Source organism: Tauraco erythrolophus, chromosome 1, assembly GCF_009769465.1.
Source record: "Tauraco erythrolophus isolate bTauEry1 chromosome 1, bTauEry1.pri, whole genome shotgun sequence".
In the NCBI taxonomy this organism is placed as follows: Eukaryota; Metazoa; Chordata; class Aves; order Musophagiformes; family Musophagidae; genus Tauraco; species Tauraco erythrolophus.
In genome coordinates, this window is record NC_141465.1 from 31,738,338 (window position 1) to 31,761,303 (window position 22,966).

Sequence of the window (22,966 nt, forward strand, 5' to 3'; positions counted from 1 at the left end):
CTCTTTCAGTTTAAAGCCATTTCCTCTTGTCCTATCACTATATATCCTTGTAAAAAGTCCCTCTCCAGCTTTCATGTAGGCCCCCTTTAAGTACTGGAAGGCTGCTATAAGATCACCCAGAGTCTTCTCTTCTCATAAACTACATTTTGAGGAGAGACAAGTCTGCTACTTTTAGGCTCGGAGACACTGAAAGAGGTATTTTGCTGAAACATCTGCATACAACATTTAATTCAAGCTGGATTTTATACTTCACTGACACAGAGATCACAAAACGTATCAGCACCAACATTACGCAAGAATCAGTGATCAGCCCAGAACTACTTTACTGTAACACATATTAAAGAAATGCTATAGAACTTAATGATACAGTGCAGAGATTTGAAAATACTAGGGGTTTTATGCATTATCAGTAAACTTTGATGTATGAAAATTCAGTCTTCTCTTGCTGGCCCATAACCACAAGATCTAAAGTTTCTATGAACCTGAGTTACACTGATTCACCTTCATCTGGCAAAAGACAGAAAGGAGAGGGGGCAGGAGAAGAATCAGGCTTCTGCAGTTTCTCCTGCTATATTTACCTGTTATTTCCAAACCCTTAGGATATGTTCCCGGATACCCTTCGCTAGCCATGACCACCGTCACAGCTGCACTGTCTTCAAACCAAACTGGCATGGAACTAGACAACTTTTTATTGACAACTGCTTGCATAACTTCATACAAATCACTTTTCAAAAGTGGAAGAATTACCTACAAAAACATGGATTAGCAGATTAAAGAAAATAATGTACCTTGTCACATTTTCTTCACTGAGCTTTTAAAAATACTAATGCAATTGTAAAAATAACATTAAATAAGTATGTTCATATACCGTATTTTCACACATATATACATACTGTGCATTATCTATGTACCCTTAAAAATACTCTTGCTTGAAGATAATTTCTATGGGTAAAAGAACTACTACATATGGACGGAAAAAGGTAGAGACCAAAGAACCCTATTTGTGCTGAAGAATGGAAATGAAGGGTTTTGTTCCACTTGTCCAAAGGAAGTGGGGAGAAAAGCGTTTGCTTCTTTAATATGGTAAAAAAAAAAAGTCCAGCTCCATTCCAGAAGAGATAGGGAAGAGCTGAGTTTCACTCAAGCTTACCCTTGTAAAGTCCATATTTGAGTATAACCCACTGAAATCTTCTCTGGAATAGAACAATTTCATAACAGACCTCCTGTCTTGAATAAACAAACTAACTATTTTAAATCTCAGTGCAATTAGCTAATTATTGATCCAAAAGTTAGTTAAGAATAACGATAGATGGTAACGGACTTTTCTCCTCCTAGGATGGCAAACTGTATCTACCTACAAGATAACTCACCTGACATTCTGGGTCACCAAATCTGCAGTTAAACTCTAGAACTTTAGGTCCGTCTTTGGTAAGCATTAATCCAGCATAAAGCACACCTGGAATAAAAAATTATATAAAAAGCTATCTGAGCACTGCAAAGGTAATTTGTTTTGAATCTATTCATATTACAGTGTTCATTTAAAGGTAGGATCTTAACACTTCAGAAATGTTAAAAATATATCAGGCAGAAATAGCTGCAGTTACAATTTTGCATCTTATTTTCAAATTATGTCCATTCTGTTCTTCCTTACTTAATGATTATTCACTGTTAATGAAACTATATCAATTTATTTCAATGGACTCTGAATCAAGCCACTGATACCAAACCCAGTTTCCAAGTAAATTCAAGTTATCTTCCTTAACTTACAGTGTGAGTTAGGCCTATAAAGAGGACAAAGTAAAAAAAAACTGTCTTTCTCCTTATGCTTAAAACCCCCAAACTTCTGTACGTACCAAAATAGGGGACACCTTCTTTCCTCATGCCATCAACAGTTTTCTGAAGAATAGTATCTCTTATTTTCTGCAATAAATCTTTAGAAATCTAATAAAACAGGATTAGAAGACAGTGTTTGTAAAAAGGAAGTGCATGACTTTTCCTACTGCAATGGCTAGTGTTTTTAAGAGCCAAGCAGAACACTTGGATGGTCTCTTGCCCACTGCAAAACATTTCCGTTTCATACAACGAAAAGCTAATTTTTTTTTAACTCCTCAGACAACATACTTCAGCATTAAATCAACTGTCTGTATTTCTTCAGACTCTTTTCCATGCTTAGATTTACATTTGCAAGCAATCCCACTGGCTTCACTGGAACAAACCATTTGCACAGACATATTAGCATTTAGACAAGGCCTCCCAAAGACGAATCACGGTGGGAAAGTATAGTGATCAATGATCAAATTTTATTCAATAAACTAAATTTATAGCTTTCTATAGTAACAAAGTCTATAACTTTTTTGAACTAAAAAAAGAAAAATCTCTGGTCATGACACAGGTGTACAGAAAGCAAAGTAAGTCCTTTTGCAAATAGCTCCTCGCCAAACAAAAACCAAACTACCTTGAGGTACAGCAAGTGAAATAAGCTCATCATTAGCTTAGTTTGGCACAAGGTAAAAATGCAGTTTTAAGCACTTAGTTCTATCAGTATTTCATAACACTGGAAAACCAACCAAAATACAAGGTTGCAGAAATAACACTTGACCTTCATAATTAAAAATAATTCAGTAGAAATATCCTCCTCTTTAGAGATATAAATTTAAGTTATGGACTTTACTTGACTATGTTTGTTTTAGGCAACTCCTTCCATCCATAAGAGTCCACTCTCTTCACTCTCCTTTTCATCACGGTGGAACTAAGAATTCACACATGCTTTCAACACTAGAGCTGTAGTATAGCTTTAGTGAAACATCTCCTTGTTAACACATATTTACCTGAGGTGCTGGGGAATAAGCTCCCATCCCTCCAGTGTTAGGGCCTTCATCTCCATCCATTAATCGCTTGTGGTCCTGGGCTGGAGGCATGGGAGCAACTGTGACGCCATCAGTGAAACATAAGCACTATATAAAAAGAAGAGGAATTAAAACCCAAGCGTATCATTAAAATTAAAGTGCAAAAAGTGCAAGTATACATTATTTCCAGTGTTGCAAATGAATATTTAAGAGTATAAATTCTTTCTCCCTGATAAAACAAACTACAGTATTCTAAACATTTCCCCTTTCCCTTAGGGAACAGTGTCTCAGTTTACATGACCTTCCTACAGAAATTACTTTTAATATAACATATAAAACTATAACATAACATCAGTAGTGGTACTGAAAAGAAATACTCAAAAGGTTAAAAAAAAAAATTCAAATACTCTATGATGGAAGCTACTTCTTCCCTCCCCCTTCCTTCCTCCTGCCCCGGAAGGAAGGCATTACATTCCTTTCAAGATTTCCTTTTCCTTGTTGATAAAACTATTTACTTCTGAATTATTTATAAATTACTTATATAGCAGATGCTTTTATCCTCAGTATTTCATAATAACAAGCCTGCTGTCGTCTTCTGTAACTGGATGATGATGTTCACTGTCTGGACTACTGCTAGCAGTACTCATAAAAACATTTTACAATGCTAATTACAAAACAAGCAAGGATTCCCCTACAAAACTCAAAAATGCCAAAATATTAATATATGCAAAACTACGGTCATTTGCAGAAGGTGAATTATTTTGACAAGCAAGACAAGCGGTATGTTTTTCTTCATTGCTGTCAGTCATCATAGAAAAAAAAACTTTAAACTGCGTATTTATATTATTGTGTTATATTACATTAAGTCTTACTGTTCTAAGGACTAATTAAGAGCATTACATATTTTCCACCAGAGAATGAAGATCAGTATAACACCTTAGTTCCTAAAAAGGTCAAGCCAACTAGGAAGGAATAAGGATGACCTATAAGTGCATGTCTAATTTCTTCATATTGGGCAGGCAACCAGACTATGCAAAGATTGGCAACAGTTGGAGATGATCGCTTACTTTATAAATACCACCACCTCCGAGATGAATGTTCACAACATCTAGCATAAGTCAGCTCCAGCTCCAGGACTCAGAAACCTGAACTGGTACTTGGCTATTCTACTTCGTGTGATCCAAGGGTCAAGTTCCCTTGCTACCTCAAAACCTAGGCTCTAATTCTCCTTTTCTCCTTCACACTCTGCTAATTAAATCAGATAAACTTTTTAAACAAAGGAGTTGAATCAGCTAAAGATGAAGGAAATGTTCTCTCTGCATCTGCAGAGTAAATCTACACTGTCAAAACATTCAACAGCCTTTAGTTCCAGGTCATTTGTCCTCAGGTGCACTTCCACATTGCAGTATCTCTGGCAATGACGCTGGTTAAAGAGGATCCTGCCTGCGCCTGTCTTGAGCTGACATTCCCTTGCTCCAAAGGAGTCTACTGCTCCCTCATGATGCAGTTCAATGTATTTCCTTCATCAGCAAACCTGATTAAAGAAAGTCTCCATCCTCCCTTACTCCCAACCACTCCTTGCCTCACTCTGCACTTCACCATCCTCTTACTTGTACTGATTCAAATGGCACTAGGCTCTAACCAGAACACAGAAAACATGCAAGGTCGTGGTGTTGGTTTCTTTGAAAAAAGGTCTTTAGGTTGTAGCTTCATGAACGGATAACTAGTATAGGTGAATCAAAGGCAAACAGTAGCGAAGAGGTAGCAATGTGGAAGGGAAGGGACATCTTATGCTGTTTTTGCTGTCAGAGAAATCGTTAACACAGAACTGCACACTCAATGACACTCAAAATTTTTAAGGTCTAATTTCTTTTTCCAGGTGGTAACAGTTGATTACTGCTTGACTTATTTTTATTTAATTTTAATTATTTTAACAGACTGCAGGAAGTTTGGTTCTTAACACCGCTGACTTTAATCAATACAGTTTTATTTATAAAGAGATAACTGTTTTTAATTCAAGTAATAAAATCTTACATATCCCTGCTGTAGGTACTTGCATAGTGTTTCCTAAATAGTTTAGAACCAGTATAATCAAAATGTTACAGTGAGATGCACACTTACAGAAACTTCCTCTCCTTCAAGAAGTTCTTCAACAACAACAGTTTCCCCAGCTGTGCCAAAAGTCTTATCCTACAGTAAAAACAAAATCTCTTTAGTTATGTTTCAGTTATTTTAAAATATTCAGCATGCAATTAAAAAAAATATTTTTAATACGGCAAGAAAAATACAGCACAGTTTTGAGACTATTAATCCATTCTCCATCCTGGGTACGTCAGCAAAGGCAAAATCTTTGCTCCACTTTTCTGTTTATTCTTAAACAAATGCAGATTTTATGCTTGAATATTTTTAAATTGCAAATGATATTTACGACTTACTGAGCAATTCCTCATGCTCTACCTTCTGAAGTTTGCACTCATGATACTGAAAGTAATAGCAATGACTATCAAGTCTATAATCAGAGCTTTTACTTTACAGGCATGTGCAGCTCTATAGAATACATTGGAAGGGGGCAATAATTTCATATTCCAACGCAACGTTTGAACATTGACAGCATATTTAAGCAATTAAGAATAACCGCTCCACACTGACAAGATAATTTTGTGGGTCTATAAGACTCGCTAACATACATTTTTTTTGTTCAAAACATTGGACTGCATGTTAAGACATGTATTTGTCCAACAACCATACACACACATTCACACACACCAAAATGTGACTGCAGACCCTATATTCTGACTCTTGAAACACAAGCGTACCAGATAATGTCTCCTATGAATCAGCATAGCTCCACTGAATTGTAAGATGCTGTGCTGCTGACACCAGCTGAGGACCTGACCTGTACGTGTGTTATTTTCCAGCTCTATGTTCCTAACTGTTCAGAGGAAATTGCTTTGTTTTGCTTCTCTTCAGATTTCGATGGTCCTAATGTATTTGTTGAATATCCTACCTAAAGATACACTTAACTTGAAACAATTCCACTGGATTTTAAGTAAGTGCAGTGTGACTGGAGTCCTAAAGCTGATGTTGCTTGGCAAGATGCAGCTCAATCACAGTGTTAATATTAGAGCACTGTAGTACCTGTTTGATTGCAGCAGTCTCAAACAGTAAAAAAGAAAAAGGAAATTAATATGGAAGGAAGCGTGGGTTTTCATTAAGAAGGATTTTATTTTAGCCTACAGGAGCTATGCCTAGAAAGAGTACCGTGCCTCAAGCAATAAATATGACAGAGCTTCATAGCTGTCCAAATAATAACAATTAAAAGATTTGATGCCTTTTAGCCAAATTCCTATTACATAGAAACAAAGACTATGTTTGAGACTCTGAGATGGTTATAACAACTTATTATTTTGTGTGAGAACTCCTCCAGTTAGTGCATGACATTTCTACTCACCTGCATGATTTCAGTAACAGCTTTGCAGGCTTCTTCCTTGTTTGAAGCCACAATTACTCCTTTGCCAGCTGCCAGGCCACTCGCTTTTACAACTAAAGCAGGGAAGCTCGCACTTCAGAGACAGAGAAGAGAGATTCAACAATAAACACTCTGTACTGCAATTATATTTATATCATTTATATATATATACATATTTGAGGTCCCTTCCAACCCTAACCATTCTATGATTCTATATTTTGTAGGCATTTTGAACATTTCAACAGCTGAAAGATCAAAATACTTACCAGTTTTCATAGCAACATTTTACCTTATTGAATAACACACAAATAAAAAACAGGTTTCTCTCGTTATGCTATGCCTATGAAGGATTTCTGCTTCCTGTTTTTTCCCCACCACTGAATTTCATTATTGTTCTGAAAGGTTGCTTTCCTTTTAATAATTTACTGTTGCATTATTTTTGGGTCACTTGGATTGCATTCTGATGAGTTTTTTAACTCATCATTTGCTGAGTTAAGTCTCCAATGCAGAATTTATATTTGTGGAGAAAAGGTACAAGGAAGGCAGAATATATGACTATGGGACTGCAAGCTGGGTTTCCACAGTAGGCAATTTGAGAAAAATAAAAACTTGTCCCGTATTCTCTGTAAACTGAGCACAGAACTTTATATTAATTGAAAAGCAGTAAATAAGAACCATTTAATTATCAGACTTCTTGCATTGTGAAAGTGTCATGTTAGATTATTCTTTAAAACCTTTACAGATGTTCTATCACAGCCAAAAGTATTGACACATTAGTAATCAGTTGATTGGATACCTAGCACACTGTGCATTGCTGTAAAAAAATATTTCTAAAATGACAAGAATTTTACCTGTTAATAAAGCTACATGCTGCTTTAGGATCAGTAAAAGATTTCCATCTTGCAGTTGCGATCTCATGACGATCCAAAAAGGCTTTAGTAAAGCTCTTACTGGACTCCAGCTGAGCTGCCTTTGCTGTTGGACCAAAACACCTTACTCCAGCTGCTGTCAAGTCATCAACAATTCCTAAAAATGACAACACAAGAAGATCTTATATATCACCAGATGATTTATAGCAGTCATGTAGTCCAAGTCTACAGATGCACTGGTTTGTTGGAACAAGTATGCCAGGAACGCTAAGACCTATATATCTATCCAGGGCCTATTTTACCAGATGGGCCTTTGATGTGTTTTTCATTGTAACCGGGCACAGGTAACCCTGCAATATCTGGGGATAAGAAGGTCTGCTGCATTTGGTGAGAGATGACAATTCTCCCTTGTTTTATTATAGCTTTTAGCTAAAAAGTCAACACTAGTCTTTTGTGAAGATAACAATTGTTGACTGTGTAAAAGGTTAAATCAGAAAAATTATCAATATGTTTATAAATGTTTGTTTGTTTTTTTTTTACCAAGTCTCAAATTATTATTAATTTAAAAAATGAAAAATCCATAGGCAAACCGAAACTCTAGTTGAGGTTTCCGTATGGAAACACTTTGATATCTCTTTCACTAATCCCAAGCACTTAAAAAGAAATGGAACATTTTAAGGATATTTTAACCAGTTTATTGCTCACACAATACTCTTCAGAAATTCATTTTCATCACAGCACAACCCTGAGTTTCAGTGAAACTGCCACGAAGGATCTATTTGAAGACACTCAGATACTGTTGAGTGGTGGACAGAAGACAGGGACTAAAATTTACTGTTCTTCCTACATTACGAAGGCTATGATTTTTAGCTTGCTTTCTCTTACCAGCAGCAAGAGGAACCTCTGGACCAACCACGACCAGCCTGATCTCCTGATCTCTGCAGAACTGGGCAAGCGCAGCATGATCGCTGATTGAAACCGCTGTCAAAGACACAAAGGGGCGGTAAGACTGCGTTCACTACTGTTGCACAGCGCCTATTTATCACGTAACACTGGAGCAGCATTTTCAACAGCCTCACATTCTTGAACTGCAGGTCACTGCCAATCTGGAAGAGTGAGTCAGTCATACACTAATGTATAGACTTACACATGAGACTTCGACCAAAATACACCACCAAACCCCTCAAGCGAAGGCTGTAGTCTGACGTGCATCGTCAACTGACCTGGCTCTTGAAGGTGAGAAAAAAAGTTTCGAGTTCCCCTACGCTGTCATACAGTATACTGCTCTATCTACAGGAACGTCCCTTTTGCCAGCACAAGAAGCATTGCACAAGCAAAAAAAAAAAAAAAATTTTTCAGCCAGTCCCCTCCCTGAGCAAGGTCACCATAAAGCTTTACACGTTTGTGCCAGCATGGTGTGGAGGACAGGAACAAGTGGCTAGTGATGGAATTGCAACTGTTTTCTTTTATTTTTTTCTTTCTTTCCGTAGTGTCAGCTAAAAATTGCCACTCTAAACTGTGACCCTGCTAAAACAAAGCAAAATCTGAACATTTTCTGACATCAGACTGAACTTAATAAGGGCAAGTGCTGTAACTATGGGTAAGGATATTTGGTCTTAGATTTTTAGGATCGTTCTCTTTCCATAAACAAACATTTAATATGACGATACTTGGAATGCCAAAACCTGTGTAAACAAAAGAAAAAGCTTGCACTAAAGACAATAGTGTCAAGTCTCATGACAAAAAATTTACGCAAAGGCAATGCAATTCCACTGCTTTTATCAAGAATAAATAAAGCCAAGGTCTACAGAGGACAGGAACGTGAACCCATGAGAGCCAAAAACGTGGTAAAGCGCAGCCCAGCGTGGATTGGCTGCCCCTGCGGGGAGGTGACTAACGCATCGAGGCACAGAGCTGGCAAAGGGAGCATGGGATGGCACAGCACAGACTCGCCTTGCAGCTGGAATACTTTGCTTCAAGTTTTGTCTGTGATCTCCTGTTAGTGACCATACTGGCAAGCACACCCAGAGCCGACGGTCTCTTCCAGACAGTTTCTGGGGAAGCGACAAGAGAGAAAGGAGAGGCAGTGATACCACAGCTTCTGCTGGACAAACAGACACGATTTTGTGTCGGTGCCCACTATGCTCCTGCCATCCTGTGTGAACAAACTGCCTGCTTCCACAAGAGATGCGGTCACTTCTGCCTAAGAGATGGCATAAAAGCAACTACATGAGACCTACATTTTGGTTATAGATTTGCCCTATTTGGGTGGAGTAGGGGGAAAAAAAAAAAAGACTGAACACTAACAAAAATTACTTCCTTGATACCTATTTAACAGTTCAATTATTTTGTTCCACCAATGTTGCTCACCAGCCTGGGCTGCGGCTCCAAGGATGCCCTTGCATCTTCCACAGCCAGGAGGAAATGGCCCGCCTTTTGTAGGCAGGGTCTCAACCTTAATTAATTAGTTAATTCAATTCAAGCCAGCTGGGTAATAATAATTGGATGCCATATTTCCCCCTTTTTGTTTTACCAGTTTTTTGTTTTTAGAGGAAAGTAAAGGCTTTACAGTGAGCAGAGACCCAGTCCATTCATTCCAACTCCAGCACGCTTCCCTCCCGTGAATATCACATCGGGGCTTGCGGCTTTACCTTCTTTACCAAAGGACTCTCGCTCCGGCCCTGGCTCCAGCTCGGGAGTCACGGTCCTCAGGGTCTCAGACGTATCACGTCGGGGTCACCAGATGTTGCTCACCAGCCTGGGCTGCAGCTCCAAGGATGCCATTGCATCTTCCACAGCCAGGAGGAAATGGCCCGCCTTTCGTAGGCAGGGTCTCAACCTTAGTTAATTAGTTAATTACATTCAGTTTCAATTCAAGCCAGCTGGGTAATAATAATTGGATGCCATACACCAACACTTGTAAGCAAGGAGAAGCAAAGGCCTTTGACTTCTGTGTGCCATTTATGCCAATTGACTTCTGGCTCACAAGAGAGCAAATAGAAAAGCGTAACGCACTTGGCTTTAAAGTACTGATTAATGTAAAGGTCAATATTGTCTTTCAGTCTCATGGGGCTGTCATGAAAGCAGCTGGAGAACAGCAGATCCCCACCGAACAGAGTAGGAGCTCTGGTGGGCAACTGAAGAGGGATGATCCCCACTCCCTGCCAGATTAATCCATGTGAAGGGGAGCAGGGGAAGTAAAGAGCCTGTAAGTTGACTGTGCTTTTCATCTCAAATTGTCTTGCCGCAGGTCTGACCTACTAGTGATATAAACAGTGAATATGGCACAAGATTTACATTATGCGGAAATGTCCTAGTAACAAATGGAAAGGAATAAATCACAATGTTAATATGAAATTTTAACTTCCCCCCTAAACATCATTTTGCTCAGGATGTAAACTGAAAGGGGACATTTTTGTAGCTGTGTTTCATTTCTCAAAACAACAGCTAAACATTCCTCTCGAATCAGGCAGAAGGACCTTGGACCAAGGTTTTCAAAACTAGAGCTTAAAGTTAAGACTGTAATTTACACTGAGAGCTAAAATGGGATCAAAGGAGGTGTCAGGATGCTAAAGTCCATTCACGGACATGCATACGTCTATCTCTAGATTCAGCAAACCATTCTACATGCTTCTGGCACCAAAATTGTCCTGCTAATTAAATATAAATTGAATATAAAACCATACTTAGCCATTCAATCTAAATCCGTCTTTATTGTCAGAAATGATTACTGACTCGAATCAACCATGAAAACTTTTTTTTTTTTACTTAGATGCAGGCAAAGTTTGAAGGATTTAAGGTTATTTATAATTTTAAGCTCACCTTTATATGTTTCATAAATCATGTGAGAACCAGAGTTACAACGCTAATTAAAGGAAATCTCATGAACCATGAGGGGAGGATGAACCTTCACAGCCACATCTTGATCATACCAAAAAACCAGAAACAACTGTAGCAGCTTCACACACATTGCTTCCCAGGCTCACACAACATAATAGGGCTCACATGCCTCTATAAAGCTTTTTCCATTTTCTTCTGAGTTAAAATCTAGACCCCAGTGGTAGGACTAAAATGCCTGAGCAGATAAGACAAACTGTTTCCTTAAAAAACAAGGAAGTCAAATTCTTCACAAATTCTAGATTCTTCCTGCCTCCTGGTTGGCTCAGGATTTCTCTCCCAAAGTACACGTGAGGACATAGCCTAGAAAAAATATTTTAGTACACATGGTAGATTTCATGGACCTGGCTCAAGTATTATTACACACATGCTCAAATATTTTCCACTTTTGAGGGTGCAGTATTTTTTGTGGAATAACAAGGTGAGAGAAAAGTGCAGCAGCTTTTAAAAGACACCAATTGCGAAAAATACTGAAATTAACATTCTGCAGGCCATATGGACTGGCACTGACTCCATTCAACACAAGGGTAAGGATTTTTGTTTGACTTTCTGGGATGAGAAGGAAACATGACTTTCCTGTCAGACTCCTCCTTGGGCCCTCTCCTCGGAGACCAAATAGAACAAAAAATTACTTATCATACTGTGACTAGTCAAATACATTAAGGACAAAGTTATTTTAATAGCCTGTAATTAAGCATTCCAATGGAATTAAATACGATAATTACCTGCTGCACAAGAATCTGCCAGGATTCATGTTTCCACATAAGATGGTAACAAAAAAAAGATTTTACTCACATACGAATATGAATGCAGAAAATTGATGTCTATAATTCATGTTCACGTGCATACTATGTTAACTTTAATTCCGTATGTTATCACATGTTTTAAATTGGAAACTTAAGCCGGTTGTTTAAAGTGGCTAATTCAGGATCTGTTATACAACGGACACAAGATGGGAATCTCTGAATAATCACTTCGGGTTTTATACTGGTTCACTGTGTGCCTCTAGGCAAGTACCTTAAACCAGGGTTTTTTTTTAAAACACAGCACGTGATTTTGGATGCTCAATTTGAAATACCTTAAGCTCAATTTCTCCAAAGTTGTAACTATGAATAGTTTCAATTACAGCCAGCCAGAGCTTAACATAATAAGCTAGAAGCGCAAAACAGGCAGCCAGTACTGAGAGAAATGTTTAAAAATAACCTTAATTCTTAAGATTACTAAGACAAAGAAATGAATGTTTTCCTACAGTTGAACATCTCAGGTGAGAAAGTATTCTCACCAAAAGTTGTAGGGATCACAGGACTTCAATGAACTTCTGAGAATTTAGTAGTGAATTTAGTACTTTAGGTGCTGGTGTTTGCTGCAGGCACTTTTCAGCTGTTCACCAACCAGCTGTTGAACAGCAGCTTATGCCAAGAGAAACCATCTCTCTTTCCCTGTTAGGCTGCTGGAAGGCAGGAACCACAGCAGCTATCCTGAGTTGTATTCCTGGAGGAACATGCATCAGACAGATGGAGTTTTAGCTGCATCCTCCATTCCCAAACTCAAAGAATTAGCTGTCACAACTGAGATCATATAAAATGAGTGGTAGTTGCACAAGACTTCACTCAGACTTGTTTTTTTTCTTCCTAGCTGCATCTATATGATTTCACATGTCCAAAACCTTAAAAAATAATAATAAAAATCCTTTCACATTAACAGCTGTGATTTCAGATCGATGAATAGAACAACTTACTTGTTATCAAATTTAAAAATAGTTTGGGTTATTTTTTTTTGTTTTACCTGAATTGGAAATTTTTCCATTGTCAGCTGTTCCTGCATTTCCTGGAGCAACAAACACATGTTTTACGTGTGAGGACTGGGCCACCTTCCAAGCCAGCGCATGCTCTCTCCCTCCACTGCCAATCACAAGCACTTGATCAGCCATTAGTCTGCATAAAACCAGAACACAAACAAAACAGCCAGATTTAGGTGAGTGAGGTTAGGAAAGCAAGAGTTTTACAGACCGTGGTTTTGAGTGCTGGGTGCAATGCAACTCACAACAGAGGTGAATGTCACTTTGTTTCAGGCAACAATATTTCTATTAGGGATTTGTTGGTTAAAAAGAATAAATGAGAGATATGTACATGAAAATGGATAACTGACTTAATCAGATGTCATATAAACTAGATGTCAAAGACTGAATCACTCCAGAACACAGAAGCAACCCGCAGGGTGATCCATCCTGGTTTTCCTTTAGCCAGATTGGCAACTGCTCCAAACTACACAGAAGTCTGCCATACAGGAAAAACCCTTAAGAGGGACCAGGCTGTGATTTGCAACCTACAGAAATTCCTGAAAAATCCAAGCCTGTGAAGGGCAAAGCCGTTTTGATGAACTGATTGTACGAACACAGTATTACACTGTTTGGGAGCTGAATGGGACCACTCAAGACTTTTTAGAGGTTATACTTGGAAGAGCTCTAAATACATCAGGAAAAGGAAAGGGGAAGAGCAATGAGACAGGGAAATCAACTCCCAGCTCTGGCTTTCCTTAGGAGAGAACAACCACGAGGCAAACAACAGGGAAGACCAGGTGTCATTCACAAAGGAGCTCGCTCTGACAAGGTTCTGCAGGACATCTACTCCTCTCTCCCATTCTGCTGAATTTGACTGAAACACAGTAATGCTTTCTTGGCCTGCGGAAAGCAGGTGTACGAACAAAGGCTGCAATTTCATTACAATTTTAAACTGTTCAACACTTTTTCAGGAGTTTGAAAACAAAATGGTCACAAAAATTAAATGAACTTTCTCAGTTCTGCCATCCCTATGGCATTACGTGTGCATGTACACATAACTTACACATATTGGATTAACATCAATATTACTCTTTTTTTTTGAGCAGCTTTGAAAGTTACCCTTTGCTTTTCAAGATACATTTACTTCTATGTGTATTCTCTACATGTTTATTGATGTACATCACCTCAGAATCACCATCCCAACAATGATACCACACAACTAGCATGGGAATAGAACACTGAAAAATTCCACTGGAATTCAGAAAATAGTAAATAAAGAAATAAAGTAAGTACATAATTTAAAAAATAAGTACATATGTCTTTATTTGGAGTGCCTTGAAAAGCAAAGGCTAGCCTCCTACGCTATTCAAAGAATTAGCTGTTACAGTCCCATTAGTCCAGCCATATATAAATTACATACACAAACAATGCTACTGCGCTGGTTAAAGCGAGAGTTTTATTCACAGAAGTCAAATGGTTCCTGAAGAAGTTATTCAGCAGAGCAAAAAGCGAGCAGCTACAAACTGGCAGGTGGTCCTAAGCCCAAATGCAGCATGCATTACTTTCATAAAACAATCTGAAAGCTTTAAATCATAACATGATTTAAAAGCCAATCATATGTTATGAAAAATCAGTCTAAACCTATACAAAATGGCTTAAAGCATTTGAAGTAATGTGTCCCTTTGCTGCATGAATCCCCCCCACCTTCATCTGGGGGAGGAACACAGCCCAGATAAGAGTTTCAGTCAAAAGGAACAACCAGTCTCCCTGTTGTAATCCTGGTGCATGTAACACGCAACCCTTGGTCGCTCCCTGTGCCTCTTCCATTAAGCAGCTGGTCATTGACCTGCGCTTGTCAATGTGTACCGTGCTTCCCAAGGCGAGCTCAGAGAAAAACCCCAGTGCAGCTGGAAGACACACAGGTGACAGCTTCGTTTCCAAGGGCAGCAAAAAGTCAGAACAGTCAGCACTCCTCTGCGGTCCCCTCCTTTGCAGGAGGACAAGAGAGGATGACTAGCAAAAAGCACATCTTAAAAGAAAAGAACCCAACAGGTTTGTAAGGGAAAAGCAAAAAGACATGACAGAAAGCAGACTTTCAGCCAACTGATAAGGCAGGGGGGTGCACCTCTCCCACACATTGGCGGCTACAGCTTGACTTGAATAAAGCTGCTCCGAAAGCTCTGACCCTGGAGAAACCCATCCTTCCCGAGGACCTCGACTACACAGGAAATGGCTTCTGCTCTCAGGGCACTACGCGATGCCTGTGGTGAGCCTGATTTTTAAATCCAAGTCCTCTGTAAGAAACTTTAGGCAGGAAGAGCCCACACATGTTTTAGAAGGTATTCCTATGCCATTTGCTAAAGTATTTTAATCCATTAAGGAAGGAATTATTTGTTCAGAGAGTGATACTTTTAGGCAAAACATTCGGTCAGGATAAAGACAAGATAAACATGAATAGAATGATAAAACAGAATACTAACACTGAATTGTTCACTATGAACTAAAGACACTAGAGTTAAAACTTAATTATAGTTTCAGGTGAGGGCAGACCAATAGTTTTCTATCACTGGTGTTTGATAAAATATATATGTTGCAGAGATGTTTTAATTACAAAACTCCAGGATTACTTACAACAAAAAAAAACATGTTGGGGTAAAAATTATCAGTTATGATATACATACTTGGGATGTCAAGTTACGCTAAACCTCTTTTATATTACAATTCAAGCAAAAAGAAAAGATCAAAGGGGCTGGCTACAACAAAGGGATGAATTTAGATAAAGACAGTTACCGAGGACAAACAAATGCAATATAAAAGAATAAACATTTATCATGTAGCAGGCGGCTATCTCCTAAACTAAATTTAAATCAAACAAGCATGTTTCCAGTGCTGTCCCCAGACAGTGATCATTAAATAATAATTTTTAAGGCCAATTTTATCAATAATAAGTTGAACTATACACATTACAGCATTTTCTTACAAGTACCTCAGAACTGAGTGCAGAGATTCAAACGCAGAGGACATACTTACTCTATCCTACGAGACGCCAGGCTGAGGAAAGTAGTACTCAAGAGTTCGGACACACAAAGAGAAAGGAGTTAAACAGCCTCCAGTTCAAATATAGTACCCCTGTCCCAACATTACCACCCCATTGACGACACTGGACGACTAGCCAATGAACAGAATAGTCCAGCCATTCCACCTGGGGAGAGGGGACAGAAACTCTCACCCAAATCGAGGAGTGAGGAGCAAAAACTTGGCAGAGCAGGAGCCGATCGTGTTGTTTCTAAACACGCAAAATAAATTCTGTCCCATCCTGGGTATTTTTTGCAGTTAAAAACTGTTTACTAATCAGATGGTAAACATTCTCTTTTTATCTAAAAATGAGGCTACAGGTTTTTGCTATGCATAAAAATGAGGCCATGCATAGTCCTATGCATATCAACAGCATGTAAGAAAAAGGTGCACAATGCACATTGACACTCCGTTAAGCCTACTACTTAAAAATACTACAAGGATAGGCTTGAAGATCCAGTGACACTGTTGCCAGTTAAAGTAACTCACCATGCCGGCGACTCAGTCAAATAATCACTTCCTTTTTGCCCCAAAAGTAACATATCCTAATACTACTGTCAGCTGAAAAAAAAATAATAACATACAGCATAAAGTTTTATATGGGAGCACGTAAAGAAGCTGTATATCATATATTCAAATAAAATTTAACCATTTTATAACAAAATGTGAGTAAAAAATGAGTTTTGAGTCATTTGTTTTGAAACTCAGTATCACTTGTGTATCTCACAAGTGGTACCCTGGCAACTTTTATTTAGGGATGTAGCTCGAGGAGAACTTCTGGTGGCAATCCCGGTTTAGGAGGCTCAAATCTAACAGTTGAAGCCTTTCTTTTTCACACTGTGATAAAAAGATGCCAGGTAGGCCCTCTGCTGCCCAGCAATATCTTACATTAAAAATGAAAATTCCAAGAGACAGCATTTCTTTTATTTTGTCAGTAAACCAGGAGTCAAAAATTTGTTCTCAAAGGGCTAAAAGTAATTTACAAGGTAGGTATTTCTTCTGTGAGGATTATATGCACTCAGGTTTTTCTGGAAGCAATACGTAAAACCCTTGAACTCCAAAAAGATTCCAAAACATGATACGTAATTATCTTAAGCAACCATTTCCTGCTATTGTAAAGAAGGAAGATATGTTTGTTTAAAAGGTGCTTTAAAATAAAGACAGGTGACATTTCAGGCAAGAGTCTATTACTAGGTCCTTATAAGAAATAAAAACAGGAAAGCAGAAACAAGCTAATCACTCCACGTATCCAAGAGGAGAGGACACAGGGCTAGAGTGAAGAGAAGTCCATTTCCAGAGCCTATCCCTGAGGTTGCCAGTAGTAAGTTAGCAAGGACGAGCATCAGCCTAGGGACCTTCATCCTCCACAAAAGGTAGGGCTCACCAAGAAGCTGGGCAACTCTTCCACTAGGTCAGGGCCTGTGGAGCAGAGAAAATAACGTGAGGGAGGCAAAACCAACAGTGTCTGATGGCTTTCTCCATCTTGACTCCTCCATAAGGCACGGTGAGATTTCAAATACAGATAGAAGTGAAACGAGGTTACTAACTTGGTTGCTGCCCCTCCCCTATCAACAGGGAAGGGACAGGAGCCATTGACTCTTCCTTGAACTGAGCCTGTGCACAGACTTGGGGGTTAAACTGAGCTCTTTGGTAATATTTATGAAGGTAACTATATAAGGAAACGTAAACTCCTTAAGCAATTTCTTCCCAAGTTTCAGTTTCGTATCAGAAGTGTGTGGTGCAAGTTGCCCAAATATTTTATCTCAACTAGGTGGAGTCTCGTAATAAGGCACTGCCTTATTACCTCACCCCTAACTAAAGCAGTAAAAAGGTGCAATCAAAATAAGATCTATGCAATATAGCACCAACAGTAAAGGCCATGACTGGTGGCAGCTCACTGCTTCAGACACTTTTTTTTTTTTTTTTTTTTTGAGTTAAGCTCCAATGCTGCTAGCTTTCCCTGTGCGCCTTGATTGAGGACACGTGACATCTAACCTGGGTGGAGCGTGTTTTGCTTTGGTGAGCCAAATAACACCAAATCTCGAAAACCTGTGTGGAAAAGGTGCCACAAAACAAAGTAGTTTAAAAAGATACTTTTTAGTGTCTTAGTTTCAACAAAATCTGAGCTGAGGGTGGAGTGTCATCATAATACTTAGATATATTTAAAATGTTGCACTGTGCAGCCTCCAAAGTGCTTCAGCCCTCCACTAAAAGGTATTTGCTGTTCAAGCATGTTTACAGTCTGCTGTGAAAATTTACACAGGCATTGATGCTGGACCCATTCATACACCTTGTTGTCATTGAAAGGGGATGTTGTGAACCCAGACACACTTTCTCCTTCCCACTGGCTCCAGTGCTCACCTGAGTATAGTCAATTCACTGGGATTTCATAAAACTGACCTGAGCAAAAAAAAATCCCAACTCAAAACAGATTTCTGTAAGCTGAACTGGCTTAAAGTGCAATCAGCCAAGGTCTAGAGACACTAACAGCGAATGGATGGGACAACAGAGCTGAGCTGAAGAACTCAAGGACAAGACGTGCCTTTCAGGCAGCAGCAATCTCCTCTTACCACTGCACGCGTTACATCTAACCTTAGCTGCAGCCTATTTAAAAGCTGCGATACCTTAGTATCCCAACACTGGGATTCAGGAAACCTGATGCAGACATTCAAGTTTCTTTATACAAAAGGTATGGTTCTTGCCCAGAGCACCTTAACTCCTACCTCTCCTAGAGCTGAGGCTACAAAATGGCCCAGCAATGACAGCATTTACCCCAAACACAAAGAAACCAAGCCCAGCGTCAACGAGAAGGTTCAATCCCACACCTCCCAGTCCCTGGAGAAAAGCTCTTGTCATTTGGCTTTGGACTAAAGGAGAAGGTTAATTCTTCCTCTCAAAGCTAGGCAGGAGAAGGAAAAGAAATGAAGACATGGACAAAGCGAGAACACAAAATTGGGAAGGCTGTGCAATTCAGCTGCGTTCCCACCAACTGCAGTAGTAGTTTCTAGCCCTAGCAGTCAGGACCATTTATGTGGTTTTTTTTCATAGACCTGTAATGGGATAAAATATTGAAAGAACTGCTTGGAGAAGAAGTCAAAACCTAGGACTTCCTCCTCCTAACTTCAACAGCTAGGCTGCTGCCGTACTCCCTCCCAGGAACCTGTCATCCTTCACTTGGCTTCTGAACTCGCCAGCAGCCATAGCGCATGGACCCAAACCCCCTCAGGCTGAACCCTGCTCTTCTGCTTTCTGAATTAATGCTCCAATCAGCTGGCTGAGCCATTCCTTAAGAGCCCACTTCACGTTATGACTGCGCACAGATCTCGGTACGCAGGAGGTGAGCTCTGACCTGGCCTTCGCGGTGAACCTCTGCCAACTGCTGGATCCCGTTCAAGCTCGGAGACCAACCGGAGGCTGAAACGCCCAAGATGCAGGTTCACCCGCTGGTGTTTCACAACTGGCTCGTGCTGCCCTTTGCTGATGCACAGTGTCCCGTTGGTCCCACCAACTTCACCTCCGCTCTCTCCTTCCCTCTGACACCCATGTGTGTCAAGCGTGCGCAGCCACTTGAATCAGGCAGCCAATAATGCTGGAAAACTGCAACAGTAACCAATGCAGAAAAGTAGATAAATATGTATACATATATATATGCACACAAAAAGGAAATACTTTTCTGCTAGTTCAGTGAGCTAAACTAACTCACTGAGGCATGAAGCCATCACCACAGCCAGTACAAGGGAAGCAGCAGAAGGCAGCAGGCAGAGGGTGAATAGAGCTGGTTTTGCTGGAGCAAACTGCTGCTCAGCCCAGCTGTCCTGGACACGGCACCATCACATCATCTGGACCGACTGAGACCATCATGCAACTGGCGGCAAACGCTGCTTTGCCATTCACCTTCTCACTCAACCGCTCGTTCCCACCTCTTGCCTCAGCCTGTTTATGGTCACAGGGCGAGTTGGATCAGAGAATCAAACGAGGGCTGGGGAGAGGAAAGAGACTCCTGTCTCTTCACGTTTTTTTCCTATATGCATCAGTTTCCTGAGGGAATTCACCATATTAACTGTGCAGGCAGCTCTGCTGGTGCAACGTGAGGTGCAGAAACAAACAGCCATGGCACCTAAACTGGCAAAAGAGCCAAAATATGACGATGGAACTGCAAGTTTAGGCTAGGGCAGCATTACACTTATCCTGAAGGAAAACAGCACAGCCTTAGAGAACTTTTAATTTCCTCAGCTTTTAATATTGTTGCTCAAGAGTTGCTTAAGGAGTTCAGAGGCCTCCAGAGTCAGGTGGCAATTATGGTTTTTAGTTATAGCTTGGGTTTAAATAAGCTGCTTTTGCTCATGTGTTTTATTTAGGACTAATTCCTGCCTCTCACCTGGCCATATAGTGTGGTGCATCAGACAGCTTTATAAAACCAAAAAAAAAAAGCAAAGTAATTACTGTCTGCACTTCAGCCCTGAAGGCTCAAATCAGAGCTGAGAATAAAACAGATGTCTTTCATGGCCTGAACTGAGAATCCGCAAGGCAGCATCTTGCCTCCTAGTGTGATCCTCTAAACGGCTGGATTGTGTGTTTCCTAGGCAAAATTCAAGTTTCACTGCTAAAAATAAATGGACCTTAAAAAATTTTATCGCCCTCCTCAAAGTACTAAATTTTGACACGCCAGGCTCCATGTAGGAAGCTGGAAGTGCTCAGTGTCTTTCACCATCAAAGCCTCAGCAGAAGCTACGCGGAGAGAATCAGAATGAACGAGGTGGGGAGAAATGTCCTTTCTGTGTTACTATTTCAGTTATACACACCGCATAGTGAAATGAGTATTAACTCTGCTCGTTAATTTCGAGTATCCACTGGATAGATTTTTTTTAAAAAAAGTAATATAAAGAGGGCTAATGTTAAAATTGGTAAGCCCCAAACTTTGCAACCAGCTGGGAAAGAATCAAGAGAGTCAAAGTCCGAAACAAAAGAGCTTAGAAGTTTAATATTTACTTCAAAGCAAATATTTCACCACTTCTTTAAAGCCAAACCTAGCAGAGAAAAAAAAAAAGCACCCCACGCAAACAAACGTAGAAATAAAAGCCGTGCGCGTTTTGAAATACTTTAAAGCGCAGTACGTTCAAAAACGCTACACACCAAGCTCCCCAAAAGTGAATCTGGGCAGGAGACACGCAGATAAAACAAATACACAAACGAACAAGCCGTTAGCAACCAGGTCTCCTGGCGCCTCTCCATGGCCAGGGGCCGAGCAGGAGCCCCGCGGGTTTCAGGTGAGGTCTGGGTACAGCAGGGCCCGCAGCGAGCCGGCGGGCCGCCCCGCCATTTTACCGCGTTTGCAGCGGGCAGCACATGGCCCCGCCGCCGCCGCCGCCGCTTCGCCTCTCCCGCGCCGCCGCTGAACATCCCGGCCGCAGGAGGCTGGCCACGGGCAGCGACAGCGGGACGGAGCGGCCCGCGGAGCGCCCCCTTCTCCAGCGCGAAAGAAAAACTTACTTTCCTTCCGGAGGATTTTAAGGAGCGGGAAGACATGCTCCGCCGCGCCGCCGAAACTACAGTACCCAGCGGGCACCGCGGGGGCTGCAGGCCGGGAAAGCGGGGCGGGCGGGAAGGAAGGAGGGAGGGAAAGAAGGGTCATCAACGGCTGAGCTTGGCGACCGGCTAATTGGCTTTTGCCGGCAAATTCTTCAAGTCTAGAAATATCTTCCGCTCGGTGCGGCTGCTGCCTGCGCGGCGTGCTGAGCTGAGCTGAGCTGGGCTGGGACGGGACGGGACGGGACGGGACGGTGCTAGAGCCGGCCGAAAAAAAACCTTCCCTGTGTGTAGGTTATTGTTTGAGCTTTATCTAGGAAGTAGAGTATCGCTCTTGAGTGTAAAGGTGACAATTTATGAAGTTGGCTGGACAGGGTTGTTGAAAGATTGGTTTTGTTTCTATGCCCTCTGAGGGGGAACGCTCCTGTGTATCTTTAAGCACTGGGTAGCAGCAGCTCCTTAGTTTCGTACCACACTGAACTTTCTACTTTATGAAACCAAAGAGTATTGGGCAACATTTCATCGAATTTAACATTAAAATTTTGCAACAGTACTGTTAATGAGAACAGATTTGATCCACAGTTTTGCTTCTCCCCACCCCAAGAGCTACAATGTGAAACCCTCACTGTTCTTTGTAAATTAGCTTATGAAATGCAAGTTTAATAAACATTGTTTGTGTATTTAAACACACCTTTGACTCATGCTTTAAAAGGGAACAGTCACATGAATAAATGCTCTAATTGCAGCAGAACTAGTAAAGTTAGCGAAGCCCCATAATACTATGTTTACAATTTGAACACTAAATGTATCAGCAGCAATCACTGTTATTGACAAGGTGAAAGTAAAATATTTCATTTAATATGAAAACTGCGTAACGCCTAACTGGTGTTTAACTAAAGGGTTGTGGTTTTTTACAGCAGAGATGAGAAGGGAGAGCAGGAATAGTTATTTTCCTGTGAAGCTGTGGATCCTCACTTCTACAAATAGTGATTTTTGTAGTTATTACTTTGTCTGTGTTCAGTTTTAGGGAACCAGAGCGAAATACGCAGAAAGCACTAAAATCCTGCCCTGGTTTTTTTTTAGTACCTTTCTTCATGATTTTCCTTACACATGGAGGCCTACAGTGGTAGGGACATGAGTGTAGTGAAGCTACTTTGAATGAATTATCTGCAGTTGAAAAGGGTCCTTTCCAAAGGGCAGGTCCATGACGCAGATTCTGCCTGCATCAGAGGTGTGATCCCTGCCTGGAACAGCTTGCTCTCTGAAGCCCCTAACACAGCCTAATTTATGCCAGTCAAACCTGCTGTTTTCTTGAGTACAGCTGGGTTTTGGTGGTTTTTGTTTTGTTTCATTTTTTTTCGAAGAGGTAAGTCACAACTATATCGTGCTGAAAGCCTTTGCAGCTTTGTTGTTGCGGCAAGTCCCCTACCAGCAACCTTAGACCTATGTAGAGTATCACTACTTGTATTTGGGTAAAAGCATGCCTGGTCTAGACAAGGCCATT

The 22,966-nt window shown here is 40.4% G+C and overlaps 1 protein-coding gene across 2 annotated transcripts in view; it reads right to left on the reverse strand.

The window, feature by feature from the left end:
• GART (phosphoribosylglycinamide formyltransferase, phosphoribosylglycinamide synthetase, phosphoribosylaminoimidazole synthetase) overlaps window positions 1-21,467 on the reverse strand; it is a 51,043-nt gene extending 29,576 nt beyond the window's left edge. Inside the window, exons 1-10 of one of the 2 annotated variants that reach the window (XM_086617827.1) lie at window positions 21,427-21,467; window positions 12,867-13,015; window positions 8,070-8,165; window positions 7,167-7,341; window positions 6,298-6,409; window positions 4,968-5,036; window positions 2,829-2,954; window positions 1,854-1,941; window positions 1,371-1,456; window positions 579-747 (exon numbers count right to left, since the gene is read on the reverse strand). In XM_086617827.1, the coding sequence (XP_086473953.1) occupies window positions 579-747; window positions 1,371-1,456; window positions 1,854-1,941; window positions 2,829-2,954; window positions 4,968-5,036; window positions 6,298-6,409; window positions 7,167-7,341; window positions 8,070-8,165; window positions 12,867-13,011 (1,066 nt within the window). In that variant the 5' untranslated portion in view covers window positions 13,012-13,015; window positions 21,427-21,467. Of the gene's footprint in view, window positions 1-578; window positions 748-1,370; window positions 1,457-1,853; window positions 1,942-2,828; window positions 2,955-4,967; window positions 5,037-6,297; window positions 6,410-7,166; window positions 7,342-8,069; window positions 8,166-12,866; window positions 13,016-21,069; window positions 21,090-21,426 lie in introns of those variants that run through there. The other variant, XM_086617835.1, reaches the window with a different exon arrangement.
• Window positions 21,468-22,966: the final 1,499 nt, after the last annotated feature.